Genomic DNA, 15,354 nt, shown 5'->3' with positions numbered 1-15,354 from the left:
ATCCTCCACATCAAATGGGAAAAACGCTGCACAAACACCAGCATCCATGCTGAAGCCAGTGTTACCAGCGTTGAGTTGGTGATCCTCAAGCACCATCTTCGCTGAATTGGACATTGTGAGCAGATGTCTGACTCTTTTGACTCCCAAAACGGGTGCTCTGCTCCCAGCTTAGTAACAGCCTAAGATCTCGGGGTGGCCAGAGGAAATGCTGCTGCATGCCCTGCCGCTACTGCTTTCCTTGCTGCAGCACTAGGGGAAGGTAGGAGGATTTATTTAAGGTGACTCTCCACTATTTAGATTCTTTATGTGGAAAATTACAACAAATTTGTAATTTTTCCATGTATAAAGTCTAATTATTGGGGGATCATCTTAACTTCAGGGTTATTTTGGATTCCAGTAAATACAGTACATAACTAGATGATCAACATCATACAAAGGAAAATGTGGAAAGAAAATAGCTAATCAACTCCCACTTTTAGTCTTCTCCTAGTCTTAGTAACACTAGTAACATCCTAGGTTTTAGTAAGTTTCCATAACTACTTTGTACTTTTAATTGTGATTAGGGACACATGCCTGCTTCAGAGGGCGTTATGCCATAAAGGGGTAAGACTAAACTTTAAGATCGAAAGATTTAAGTGGGAGGAAAAGGAAAGTTAAGGTTGAGACAATGATAGTATTCCCCTATCCATCAGGTATCTACTAGCTAGTTAATGATTACTATCATGCTAACTGTAATTTATTCAAATAAAAAAAAATACTGCCTGAGATCATTGGTGGGAAATAAAGTAATGGTTATATTCTCACAGCCTGTATCTACATGAATTCACACTAGTACAGGGGTCAGCAATGTTTTTGGGCAGAATGCCAAACACACCCACAAACTCAACTTGTAAGATGTTGGTGTGCCAGGGGCAGACAGTGGGGGAGCCGCAAGTGGCCCAATCCTTGTTATGGCAGCACAGCCCCTTTCCTGCCGTCCACCCCAAGGCACGTGTGCCAAGCAAAATGCCTTTGCATGTCACATTCTGGCACCCATGCTGGGAATGCCTACCCCTGCACTGGTACCTTTTTATGAAGGGTAAGAATGAACAGCTCTTCTAATATGTGTTGTTTTGCTAATTTAAGTATTCTTGTACGACATAGCACTCTGGCATCATTATTTGAAATCCTTTGATTAAGCAAAACCTTGCAGATTGACTTAGTCTTTCAACCAGTACATAATTTTCAGGAAACAACAAAATTCATGTTTTCATATGGGAGAGTAATGACTGTAAGACTGCAGAGGCTCAATATAAACCTTGAAGAAGATACTGAGCTGCCTCAGCTGTTCCTCCTACAGCAGCAGTAGGTGTTTGTGCATTGGGCTACTGCTGCAAGAGCAGTGCCATGGGGCTGTTTCTGCTCTCCTGGTGCAGGCTGTGGGGAGTGGGACACAATTCTGATACCCTTACAGAGTTGGCTCCCAAGGCTGATCCCCCACTTGCTGACCCCGTGTTGTACTACTCCCCAGTTCCTTTGGCTGCAAACTGTACTGCCCCATCCTGTGCTATAACTGTTAGGTGTGCATCAACCTGTCACAGCTAAATCATCTTAACTTTGTCCCTGGATGAAGCCTTGTTAAAGTTAGGGCAGTTTTGCTGCACGTGTAACTGTTACTTGTGCGTAAGCCTGTAGTGGTACAGCATTACAACTGCTTTGCAGTCCTGAACAGCAGCATCTCCCCCTCTCCTTTTGGAGTTGCTATAAATAGACATTTGTCTGTACTCATACTGTCAAGATTGTCATCAGTCCCCACTTTTACATTCTTGTAATTTCCAGGCCTGTAAGTGTGTGGCACCTTTTTTGCTTTGGCTGTGATTCCCAAATATTCCCTTCTTATCCAGATGGCTGTCCCACATTATTGTACAGTAACCAAACTTCTTATTTCTTTGAGGCCTTGCCTTTTATCTCTCCCTGTAACTTTCACTTTTTTCTCCCAATTTTCATTGGGTAGGCATCTTGTCCAACCCTTTTTGGTCTAAGGTTTACATGGAAAATTTTAGCGTGCCTTTAGTTTTATGCAAGCTGCTTTGCATTCACATTTTTGCTTTTTATCTTGTATTTTAATCTGCTGGAATTAATCTGTTTTGGAAGCAATTGTAAGTCTTTCTTTTTAAATGAGTTCTGTTGTAAAGTTTGTATTTTCACATTTGCATTGAATGGAATACACCTCCCTCTGCACAGTCCTCCCAGGGCTGTTGTACACTACATTGTTTCATATTTGGATTGAATTGACTGGTTACTTGTGCACACCCCACTGCTTGGGGTCATTTTGCTCAGATTGTTCCCTCCTTGCGTGTAATAGCATTTACATAGTTATTAATCAGCCTGTCCCATGTGGTTCTGTGTTATGTCAGAAGATCCTTTACCTGTCATCTTCTGGGACAGTGGTTCCCAACTTTGAAGTTACGACCCCATGTGGGGTTGCAGTGATAAAAATAGGGTCATAAAACACTTGACAGTGTCAACTGATTATACAGGGATCCAGGTATTCTGTTCACTGCAGAGAAACACACTGATTTTATCTTTTAAAGGGTTGGTGGGGGGCTCTGGTTGGGGAGTGAGGGGCTGTGGTGGGGGAGTGAGGGGTACCAGCAGGGCTCAGTGGGGAGGGTCATCTGGGGGAGGCTGTGGGTTGGGAGTGAGAGGTCATGAGAAAAGGGGATCATGTTGAAGAAAAGGTTGGGAAGCACTATTCTAGGACAAGTAAATTAACTCATGATTTCACTAAAATACAAAGATGGAAAAACTGAGAGTAAGTGTTAATAGGGTATTCATAGACCTTGCACAGGTATTTGCATCAAAGTTGAGCAACTTTGACAAAAGTAAAGAAATGCTAAGAGCTCCCAGGGAAATATGCATGATATGAGCTGACCTGGATCCTGGATCTTAGTTTAAGAAGCCAGCACAAACACTGGTACTCATGTTGGGCAGTTTGATTATGGCCTGTGTCAAGGTGGACGTGCCTTCATGGTTGCTTGCATTGGTTTTGGATTCTGACTAAAGAAATCTTCTCTAGACAGCTAAGAACTCTGGCACACTTCATGGGAAGCTAGAGACAGAGCTGCAGAGGGGACTGCATCTAGTAATTAACTGCAGTATTGCAGTTTTGCTCCATTTTAATGCCTATTTAGGGGGATTGGGATGTACTCCCCTGATGTAGTGGTAACCCGCTACCAAGTCCCCTCAGCCTTCTCTTTTGTAGGCTGAAGAGGCCCAAGTCCCTCAGCTTCTCCTCGTATGGCTTGTCTTGCAAGTCCGTGATCATATGGGTGGCTCTTCTCTGGACCCTCTCAAGTTTTTCTACGTCGTTGTTGAAGTGCGGTGCCCAGAACTGGATGCAGTACTCCAGCTGCAGTCTCACCAGTGCGGAGTACAGTGGGAATATCACTTCCTTGGTTTTGCATGAGATGCAACGGTTAATGCATGCCAGCATGTTATTTGCCCTGCTGGTCACAGCATTGTACTGCTGGTTCATGTTCATGTAATGGTCGATTGCTACCCCTAGGTCCCTTTTGACTGTGGTGCCACTCAAATTGTCACCACAGAGCCTGTAGGGATGTTGGGAATTGTTTGCCCCTTGATGGAGCATCTTATACTTCTGAGTGTTGAACTTACTCTGGTTCCAGGCTGCTCAACTCTCCAGCCTGTCCAAGTCTTCCTGTATCTGCAACCTATCTTCTGGCATGGCCACAGTAACCCATAACTTGGTGTCATCTGCAAACTTGGCCAATGAGCTTTTCACCCCCACATCCAAATCATTGATAAAGATGTTGAAAAGCACCGGTCCAAGCATGGGCCCCTGAGGGACACCACTGGCCTCTTCTCGCCAGGACAACAGATCCATTCATGAGAACTCTCTGGGTTCTACCATGCAGCCAGCTCCACCCCCCCCCCCCCCCGAATTGTTGAGCAGTTAAGCCTACAGTCCAAATTTTCCCAAGGATATTGTGGGATACTAGATTAGAAGCCTTTTGGAAGTCTGGGTATATAATGTCAACCTTCTTTCCTGTGTCCAGGTGGTGAGAGACCTGTTCGTAGAAGGAAATGAGATCGGTAAGACAAGACCTACCCGCAACAGAGCCATGCTGGCTGTTGTTCAGATTCTTACCCTCAACAAGCAATTTTTCCCTGGGATGGAGGTTAGGCTGATTAGCCTGTAGTTGCCTGGGGTCCTCCCTCTTCCTCTTCTTGAAGATGGGCACAATGTTGCCCTCTTCCATTCCTCAGGGATCTCCCTTGTGTGCCATGATTTTAAAAGAGTTTTGCCAGGCATTTTGCAATGACCTCAGCCAGCTCCATTAGCACTCTCAAGTGAAGTGCATCTGGTCCTGCTGACTTAAGTGTCTAGCTTTTCTAGTTGGTTTTGCATTAGCTCAGCTTCCACAGTGGGAAGGCTATCATTCCGAGCATACCCCCTGTGATTCTTGTCTCACTTGCCTTTCCTCTTGGTCTGGTGAAATACTGAAGCAAAGCAGGCATTCAGTAAGTAGTTCAGTTTTTTCCTGAGTGTCTGTTACCAGCTGTCCCAAGGTGGTAAGCAGAGGTTCCACACTTCCATTTGTTTTCCTTCTGCTCCCTACATACCTAAGGAAGGACTTCTTGGTGTCCTCCGCTCCCTTGACTGACTTAAATTCAGTCGCCACCTTAGCTTTCCTAATCATTTCCCTTCAAGTGCGGACTGCTGTTTGTATAGTTCTCCTTGAGGACTGTCCCTAGCTTCCACTGTGTGTATGCCGCCTCTTCTTTTTTAAGAAGACCTGCAATGTCCCTATTGAGACAGGAGGGCTTGCCAGCCCTTCTGCTACCTTTCCTCTTCATTGGGAATGGTTTTCTTTTGTGCTTCGAGGATCATGCCCTTGAGGAATGACCATTCTTTGTCTCCCATTTGCCTTTCATCCCTGGTCCCACATCACCTCCCCTACTAATGCCCTCAGCCTGTCAAAGTCAGCATTTTTGAAGTCTGGGACTCCAATCCTGATATTAGATGTTCTTAGGAATCTCATGTTTCATAGATGCTGTAAGCAAGAGTGACAGTTGCAAAAATGTTATAAAGCATCTGATTTCTCATAAAAATAGTATATTTGCTAAGCTTATTACTAGCTTTGCGTTACAACTTCAAAATAGTATTTAATTTGCAGTATAGTTTGTGCTCACTCATTAGTATTATAAATTAATTTTTAGCAGAGTTATCAGTCTAATTTAGCTTGCACAATTCATGACAATGCTTTTGAAGTAAGCAGTTTTCTGCAGCCAGTGCTGTTCATTCCAGATAAGGTTTGTCCCACATAGTTTCTCTGATGCACGTGAGGCCTATGTGAAACCTCACTTTTAAACTGAAAAGTTCAAAAAAGCATTTTATGGAAGAGATGGTAAAGGGGGACCCACAAAACATGTGAGATGCTCCGGAATCGGAGGATCTTGCACTCACTCCATACCTTCTTGGAGGATTTCTCAATTCTCCATGATGAAGTCAGCATTTCTTTTAACCTAATACTGCAGTATTGCATCCTGGGATATTTCCCATAATGCTCAGCTCCTCTTTCAAAATAGTGCAGTATGTAGCAAATGCAAATTAGAGACAAAACAAGCTGAATTCACTGGTTTACTGATACCTGTGTAAATTAATGAGGCTTTAAAACTCTCTCCATTTAAAAAAACAACAACCCATTTTTAATGTTTCCTTCAATATCCTGAAAACTGAAGCCTGTCTTAGTCACGTCTTACTCTTAAGTGTCTAACATGCTGCTGTTAAATCGGGATTTCTTTCATCTTGCATCTTCTTAAGCCAAATGCAGAGTAACACACAAACCATAACTATCAGCCAAGTCCATCCTGTACCTTTATCATGTTCTTTAAGAGCCTCAAGGGCATAATACCCGTTGCCTCTGCATTTCTTCAGATTTTCACGGCAGCCAAGTGCCAGATTTTTTTTTCAAGCAGATAGCAGGCAGACCTTGATCTGCAATTCTAATTCTAAGTAGTTTACACTCTGTAAATCATTCAAGGATAGCTCTTGGACTTAGTCTTTATGAATGATTGCAGGTACAGGAAATGCAGTGCAAAGTTAGTTATGTATCACTTTCACGCAGCCAGAAAAGATGCATCAAGCAGAAAGTATTATGTCCATATTTCTCCTGTCTATGTTCCTCTTCAGTCACTCCATGCAAGTGATTGTACATTATTCATTTATAGAAAATAGGAAGTTTGGACCAGTTACCTTCTTTTCTTTTAATCTCAAATGTGCGTGTTGGATGTGTTATCTCATCATTACAGCTAGTCAGGATCTGAAGTACAGAATCCTGAGGATGCTCTGAGGATAAGATGTTTTCCACAGTAATAAAGCAGAATGTCTGTACTTCCATGATATACTGCATCTAGTTTAAATCCTTACTTCATTCAGATGCTTCCATAGGTGTAAGTTTACTTACACGTTAGCACTGGCAACTTTTTATTTCTTCCCTGGACTGTGTTTGTACTTTAACTGAGGTCTGACTGCAGCTGTAGGCGTATTGGGGCTAATTTTCCTCTAGCTGCCTCAGATATCAACATTACTTAAATTGAGGTAGCATGAGCCTCAGCCATCAACTAAAAAACCCAAGGTTTTGGGTTGGTTTGTATGTCTTATGCTGAAGCCTGTCTTGCTGAGCCACTGTTGGCACTAGAGTTAACTAATTTAAAGTTAGTTTGGATACGTGAAGAGGTGGTAAAATCATATGCCTTATTGATTGTGAACGCATAAACTGAGATGTGGAATTTCAGAAGAATAAGGGAAAGAGAAATTGATATTTTAGTTTCAGGTTTGGTAAATTAATGTTCTTGTCTTTAAAGGCATCTAGTTTCCTTTTGTTGGGTAAAGTATTTTACTTCAGCATAAAGTTACATCTTCAAACCTTCATACAAGTTGCCTAATTTGCTGAAGGTCAGAGGTGGTCACTTGTGTGTTTTGTTACTGAGGAAGTAGTAATATTTTTATGCTATCCTGATAGCTGCTAAAGAATGGGTTTTTCCCATCATTTAAATACTAATTATGACCAGTGATTTGCCAAGACTCTATCCATAGCAGCTATGCTTTGAATTCAAGGTTGTGTTGTGTTCCAAAATTCAGCTGGAAATTTCTCAGCACTGAATGTCAGAACCTTCCACTTTCATTATGTGATTTGCCTGCAAACAAAGGTAAAAGTTCATGTGCTGTAGGCTTCTCTGCTGTTGTAGTACCAGAAAACTGTTTGTCACTTGACCAAATAACATTTTCCTAAAACAGGGTGAAATTAAAGAACTGAAGTCATGAAGGGGAGGTACAGATTATTTTTGTCTTTGTTTCTATACTTGTATAGAATACCATTCTTATTGTTGCAAGACTCCAAGTCTCTGTATCCTAGTGGAGCTCATGGGTCTGATCTAAAAAAGGAGATACCATCTTCCTATCTCATTTTCCTCTAACCACATACTTTTCAGTTGTATAATCTTACATAAACATACCAATGCATCAAAGTTATTCCTATTTACAAAAATGTTATGGAATGTGAATGAATTCCTATAGAAAGACTCTAGAATGAGGCTTGGAAGGGATTTGCAATCTTAACTTTGAGGTCTATTCTAATAGCTTCGTTCATGTAGCATAACACCATTAACCATATTAAAGGTAGTTTTGTTCCAGCCTAACTTTCAGAGATTTTTGTCTCCTCTTTCTCATTTACTTACTTCTGAACCCAGTCAAATATTTATTATTTTGTTGTTGTTACCTCTTCATATAGCATATAGGTATAAAATGATATTTATGTTTCAAGTATGTCAAAGATGCTATTAAAAGCAGGAAGCATTGATGTGCAGCTGTAGGCACTGGTGTGCACAAATACCATAAGTTGTGCAAGGATGAAACTAGATTAAATGTATTTTTATACCTTTTAACAAGCTGATCTTTTTTCATGGTTGAAAATGCCAATTTTACATCAATTTTTAATAAATATATCCTGCAAAAACAGTTAAATATTTAAAACCAACTAAATGGAAAAGGTCAAACACAAAACCTTGAACAACTACTAAAAACAGGCACATATCTGATTTCAATTAGGAAAGCATTTTGTGGCATTACTGCTGAATAGATACCAAGTAAAAAATAAATTGCACGGAAGTCTCTGCCTTCATAAGTTTGAGTAGAAATATATTTAACTGTTGATCTGCTCTTACTGGTCTTCTAATGTTAACTTATTTCTCATAGTAAGCTGCTTTAAGTGGACTTCAAGTAAGCTTAAACTAGTATGCCTCTAAAATACTGGTTGTAAGCATGGGTAAAATTACATTACTTATAGAAAATAACTTTGGTCTGTACAATTCATAATAAACCTTTTTCTTTCTGGCAATCTGGTATTAAAAATTGTAGCCACAGTGAAATAAAATTTCTTTGGTCCACTGAAATATTTCAGTGTTTCTGGAAACCAAACCTCAGACCATTTAAATTGAGTACAGTGGATCCACTAAATTATTTATTTATTTTGAATATTAAAAGTGCACTCTTTTAAAACTAGAATCACTTTTAATTTTTTTTTAAGTTTGTAGCTTATTAAACCTCCTCCCCCATTTTTTTTTGGTCTGGTGGGGGACATAGGTGGCTCCAAGCAACTTAGATATCATTCATATTTAAGAATTTGATAGGAATGTTTCCCAGCTGTGCAGAATTTAGTGTCATACACTACAGAATCAATGTAGAATAGATGGAAAACTTTAAGCATTAGTTAACTGAGAGCTTATCAAACTATTGCTAATGGCAAATCATCAAATGAATTTTGAGTGAGATCTGCAGTAGTCACTTTTTGATCTAATGCTATTTAATAATTACTGATGTAGCATATTGCTAATGAAGCTCGCCTGTTGGCAGTGGGGTAAATAATATCACTCCAGACTGATATGAATCAGTGTTAAACTGGATACAATCAGGTATGCATTTTAATATGGCTACATATAAGATAATACATCTAAGACTTGGTCAGAGGTGGCCAGTAGAGCTGTGGAAAGCTTTGGTAGCCAATTTGAATCGGAGATTTGGTGGCCAAATCTCCGAATCAAATCAGGAGACCCATTAAAAGGCCCAAATTGAATCAGAAGTCTCGAAATTGATTTAGAGAGATTCAGAAATTCAGAAAGCTTGCAGCAAATAGAAGCTACAAAGAGGGAGGAGGGTGGGGTGATCTTTCCTTATATATAAATATAAATAAATAAAAAGGCTGGTGGGAGGGGAGGGGGGAGACTGCTCTGATAGTCACATTTGTAGCTGGCCAGTGACTGTGATCTTCCCCGCCCCCAGGGATACGAGTTTTGCTTTCAACAGTTTGGGGTGCACTTTCATAGAAACCCCTGCACCTATCTCCTTGATACTTGGCAGGCTTCATGCCCTCAGAAGGGGCTACCGTCCCTGCTGTTTTCATCTGAATCTGCAAAAAAAATGACAAAATTATAGGCATCATAGTGATTCCCCATTATAGTCTAAGACCAAATCTCTGAATCCAGATCAAATCCGGGTAGTGATTTGAATCGCTGTCCCTCCGAATCGGCTGAATCCAAATCAAATACTTGCTGCTTTGCACAGGCCTAGTGGCCAACCTGCATCCCACAAATGGCACAGCCAACCTCTCTATGGCAGGTACCCCACATCAGAGAGGTGACAGGCAGCACGGAGGCAGGTAGGTTAGGGGGTTGAAAGGAGATTAGCAGATCAGACAGAAGAAGGCACTTGAGGGCATGGAGCTAATTTCTGGCATGTGTGCCAGAAAGGTTGGCTCCCACTGATGTAGGTCTTGCAACTGAAGAGTGTAGCTACTAGAGTAACTTACAAAGGGATGTGTTGTATTCTTCTTTTTAAATCTTTAAGGTTGGATATTTCTTTTAGAAGATTTTAGAAGATTGTTGTTCAACTGTTACTGGTTTTAATGTAGAAATTACTTGAGTAAAGTTCTGTGGTGGTCTTAGGTAAGAGGTCAAATTAGATCATCACTGTGGTCTGTTCCAACCTCTAAATTTTGCTTAAATTAAAACAAAAACAAAAAACCTCAGTTCATAATCATTTTAAATCTCCTTTTACTTTTCATGTTGCTATCTTCCAAGAGGGAAGTGCATGGCACTTATTCAGTATATTTTGTACTGGACAAGGAATTTGGTATCTAGTGTTGTCTCTTAAGATAAGAGAATATGATCCAAGAGATCTGTGTTTTTGATCAATAAAGTATGGGAAGGGGGTGGGGCTGGTATTTCAAAAATCATCTTGTGGAAATTCACGAAGATTGACTTCAGCAGAGTCAGGGACTTCTGAATAACTATTTCAGTCTCCCCAGCAGTCGGGCAATTGTTCATTCAAAGTTAGCATTTTCTCTCAGCACTCTCAGTACTATATTAATAGAAATGAACACCAATTCCTCCAAGTTGGAATAGGCACTTTGACAATGCTTAGGATATTAACTTCAGTGAGAAACTTTCTAGAGATGAGATTTGATAGCGGCTAGCTAGTTGGCACGAAACAGTAATTTCATAGGAAGACACCAAAAACAAAATGAAGAAAATTAACTTTCTCTTCTATCAGAAAAGAGAGATTGTTAAACAGTGTTTTATATAAGAGGCAGCAACACCAAGCTACATGAAAAAATTATTTTGGGAGACTAGGAATACTTCATATATTTCAAGTCTCATCTCTGCAGCAAAAATCTTACAAAGTTTCTGCTGGGGAAGAAGGTCCCAAACTCTGACAGATTGCACACCACCAATTTAAAATGATACAACTTTAAGTACCACCAGAAAATTTTTGTCCTATAAAGGAATTATGATAAATCTGTTAACATGTACCACTACCTATACCACAGATTGCAGAGGGGTTGGGGAGGAGGACACAACCTATCTGTGGCCCAGAGGCCAAATCTGGTCCTGAGCTGGGGTCCTTTGGCAGTATTTGGAGGCAGGGGCCTTTAACCACACTGGGGCAGTGGGAAGAAGTAGCAGCCACTGGGCCCTAGTGCTAGCCTACCTTGGACACAAGCTGGGTCATTCCAGTCTGCCACAGCCAGAAGAAACATTGACAGCTTCTGCTGCAACCTAACGAGTGTTTTCTTTATCTGATGAACTTAAAAACCAAATTTCTAATTATGGGTACCTAAACAGTTGAGGTGATTAGTTGAGGCGATTAAGCATTTCAGTTCACATTCAAATAATGAGCTTTGTAAATGTATATATTTTTATATATATATTTATATGTAATGAATATATATCTGTGAAAATCATCTCTAGATCTGAAAATATAGTCTGCTGCTAAATAGTGTGCTATAATTATTACTGCTGTAGAAGAGTGCCTGTCACTTCATATTCCTTTTATTTCAAATTTTGGTAATACTGCAAAATTTCTCCAGAATGAATTTTCCCCCACATTTCACATAGTACAATTGCTACTGTTGAACCTAGTTTTCATTCTCCAGCATTGAAGCTGAGCAAGTTCTATTCAGTGTCCTAGTTTTTCGGTCCGCTATAATTGAGGTGGCTGTGGTGTTTATAGCTCATTGAAAAGTCTTGGAACACAGTTTCAAAAATCTTAATGATGAGTCATTTTGGTGAAACTGAGGTTGGACTCTCTCCTACATGCAAAGCTGGGATCTTCCCAGGGTGGGACATTCAACATCAGTCATTGAAAAACAAACAGACAGACTTGGTTGCACTAATCTGGTAGTGAAAAGAGTGGTTATAACAATTACCAGAAAATGGGTGGAGACTTGCTCCTGAAAGGCAGTTTATCTTACTCAGTACAAGGCATATTGAAACTTCAGAAAACAGCTGGAATTTTTAGTAGTGTTTAGTGTTTTGACTCATGCTCTCCCTGAAGTTGGTGGTGACACTCCCATTGATTACAGCAGCAGCAAAAGCAAGACAACAGTGGATTTAAAAATCCAAAACGACATTTATGTAGTGTACAACAGAAAATTCTAGGTTTACCTCATTTCTGGTTGCCATTTTGCTAACACCAGCTAGACCTGGACATTTTTCTCTCCCTTTCCTCCCCACTCCAAAAAGCAGCTGGACTATTTTGTCTTAATTTAAAGAAGAAGATACCTTCCAGAAGCTTCTGGCATGGATATTTTTTGATAGGATATATATATATATATTTTTTTTATTTTTTTTTTTTTACTTTTCTGTTTTTCAATGTACTTGGAAAACCCTTTTTACCATGATGAGCTTTCCAACAAACAGTACTATATGTTAAATAAAAGACAGGGTGGAGTTTCTGGTACTCTGCAAACAAGACAAGCCTGACTCCTACCTTGCTTCTCTCTAATTGCTGATTAAGCATGGTGATCTCCTGTAAACTTTTCCCAAAGGAGGGAGGGACTGAGGAATGAAGTTATTAGCAGTTGAAGGAAGTGATGCATTGAAGTTAGCAGGCTAAACGAGCTGGTGATTCAAAGAAACTTAATACAAAGGTATCAGATGGCAGGACAGTGTGGCACCTTATAGACTCATTCACAGAGGCTGTGAATGGATTTGTAGGGAGCAGCTGTAATAAAAAAGAAAGGAATAAAGTTATAAATAAAAAGGATACAAAACTAGCATTGCTAATTTTTTTGTGTCATATCCTGTGTACCAGTTTAAACTGCTGCTGTTACCTATGCTAACTAGGCATAAAATAGCACAGGTATGTACAGTTGGGCTGCAGTCATTCCTTTGATCACACTGTAGACATAACCATAGAAAAGAGACAGGGAATGTAAAAGGCAGGCTGGAGAAGAAATTAAATTGGTCTGCTTGTCTGTCCAGCAGCTTCAACTCAAATCCTTTAGCCTTGCTGCAATAATGAAAGGAACTATGGAGGACTGTACTTCAGTGAGTGAAGCACAGAACTATATGGCATGATGCCACTGCTGTAGCCACCTAAAGTGGACCTGTCCCATCAGATCCTTTACAAATGCAGCATTTCCACATGTTCAGTCTTGATAGTGACCTGGTATGCAAGAGGAAAATATTTTACTAAAGATTTGTCCTGCAGGTTCTTAAGAGGAGGTCAGTTAGATCAGCAATTGTGTGTGCACTTGCAGGGCAGGGGTATTTAACTCTTTCTATTGAATGATGCTGATAACCTTTCCGCATCCCGTGTATTTACTGATATTTGATCTTGCACAGAAAAGCATTTTTTAAATTCTTTCAGTCAGCTAGATCACAAAGTAAGGCAGTACTCCTCTTCCTTAGAGAGAAGCCAAGAGGTAGTAGAACAGGTAACTCCTCTACCTGTATGCGTAATTGTGCATCTCTATACATTATTTATCTTGTATAATAGGAAATGGCTTTAAATTCTGACTGCAGCTGCAGATCTGGGTATCAGACTTTCTCAGGGGCACATGTATTTTGCAAATTAAGAAAGGATTTGAACTACAATATAACCCCTGCACTAAGACTATGAACAGAAGGGTTAAAGTGCATGTCTTGTAGAAACTAGATATTTGCAAGACTGCAGTGCACGCCCTATTCTTCTCCCTCCCCCAAAAATGCAGTAGGTCAGTATCTCATCCCTAGCTTGAGATGGAAAGAAGTAACGCTCAAGCTATCTAGACATCCATCCATACACAAATCAAACCTGTCAGGAGGCATGGCTTGAAGTGGCAAGTGCTGCTGCTTGAGTAATGCCCTGTGGGTACAACCGCTCCAGCACTTCAGCAGCGTATCCTTTCAGTCCATGTAGTTCAAGAGATTTGCAGTATTGAACAGTTTTTAACTGAGCTAAGATAACTTGTGCAAAATAAATCAGGTGTACTATATTGGCTGATTGTTGCAGTAAAGAGGACTCCTTATCCACTGCAGTTAATAATTGTAAGTATTAATAGGAATTTTTAATTTGGCAACTGGTTTATATGGACCTCATTATATATTTTAGGGTTTTCTGTAGTCTTTTTTTTCCTGAAGTTTTACTAATATAGCTTTATAAATAAACTAGTAGTTGCTGTAAAAAAAAAAAAAAAAAAAAAAAAAAAAAAAAGCAGCTGTGCAGCTGGTTCTCCTCCCTTAGAGAAAGTTTGCCACCAGTGGTTTGCATCCAGACTTTAATGGTTTAGGAACAAATTTCTTTGTCATCGCCTCTGTTTAGGTCTTAACCTTAGCGCTGCATAATAAAACCTGAAGCAAGCTGTGGAGTCAGGCTAGAAAATATCCTTTGTTCTGTTCTTACGCCAGTGTGTGAATGTTGTGATTGTTTAAGTGTATTTTGGCTTTATTTTTTCCCCCCATGTTGCAAAGTCAAGGACTTGGTTTATAAAACATTTTTAGTAAGTGGTTGGTTGAAATTCCTTACAGCCCAGCCTCTGTAGAGTTGTAAATAAGGCAGAATTTTTACTGTGGAGTTTGTAAGCATTCATGAGAATTGCCATGGCAATTACTTCTACAAATTCTTTTGCAAGGCCTGCATTATTGTCACTTGTGAGCAAATTACGGTGGGGGGGGAGTTCCCATGCAAACCATGTAGATTTGAAACTCCACTCTAATTACTAGTACCACAAGAACTAGGTCAAAGTGGTAATCTTTTGTTGTACATAGGACTATCAAATAAAGCTTGAAAAGAGATCATTTCCTACCCATTCCAAATAGGTGGCCTGTTTATAGCTTCACATAACAATATCTTGTCAGTGAATTTTATAATGGGAAAAACATTATATGCATTCAACATAGAAGTTTGGTATTTGCTCTAAGAAATAAATGCTTGTAAACTTGGTGAAGATGGTATTGTTTTGCATTGCATTTTTATGTACCAAATTTTAAGAGCATTTTAAAAATCTTGCACTCTGGGGGAAACATGCTAACAAAAGTCTCCCTTTCTTTTCCCCCCACCTTTAGGTGAATCTGGATTGGGAAAATCAACATTAATCAACTCACTGTTCTTAACAGACTTGTATTCCCCAGAGTATCCAGGTCCTTCACATAGAATTAAAAAGACTGTACAGGTATGTATAGGTTGATTTTGTTTGTGAATTCCAAAATATTGCTAATTTTGTCACAATATTTTGTTCTGTGAACCTGTTAATCTTCTTGACTTTCACTATTTTTTCCCTTCAAAAAGTCAGTAACTTGCACATCAATAAATGTTCTTTACTATTTGGCTAGTATCATTGCCAATTTTGGTGTTAAATCTTGCAGGTGGCCAACAGTCTTGCCTTAACATTTTCATGCAGTTAGGCCCCTCTATCCTTCTGTCATTCCAGATGTCCCTGTTCAGTGGCAGGAAACTATAGGGCAGAGCTTTCTTAAATGTCTAAATTTTCAGTCAATATTGGGATGATAAATACTTTGGAATTTTTTCTA

General features: G+C 39.7%; 1 protein-coding gene across 2 annotated transcripts in view; it reads left to right on the top strand.

Moving 5' to 3' along the window:
* The window catches only part of SEPTIN7 (septin 7), an 88,291-nt gene that overhangs the window by 35,076 nt on the left and 37,861 nt on the right, over positions 1-15,354 (top strand). For both annotated transcript variants that reach the window (XM_090050162.1, XM_090050161.1), the window contains exon 2: positions 14,890-14,996. In XM_090050162.1, the coding sequence (XP_089906288.1) occupies positions 14,890-14,996 (107 nt within the window). The remainder of the gene's footprint in view (positions 1-14,889; positions 14,997-15,354) is intronic.

This window comes from Crocodylus siamensis, chromosome 5 (genome assembly GCF_052110815.1).
Source record: "Crocodylus siamensis isolate JL-2025a chromosome 5, ASM5211081v1, whole genome shotgun sequence".
NCBI classification, from domain to species: domain Eukaryota; kingdom Metazoa; phylum Chordata; order Crocodylia; family Crocodylidae; genus Crocodylus; species Crocodylus siamensis.
Note: the sequence above shows the minus strand (reverse complement) of the source record. Positions and strands in the feature narration are given on the sequence as shown.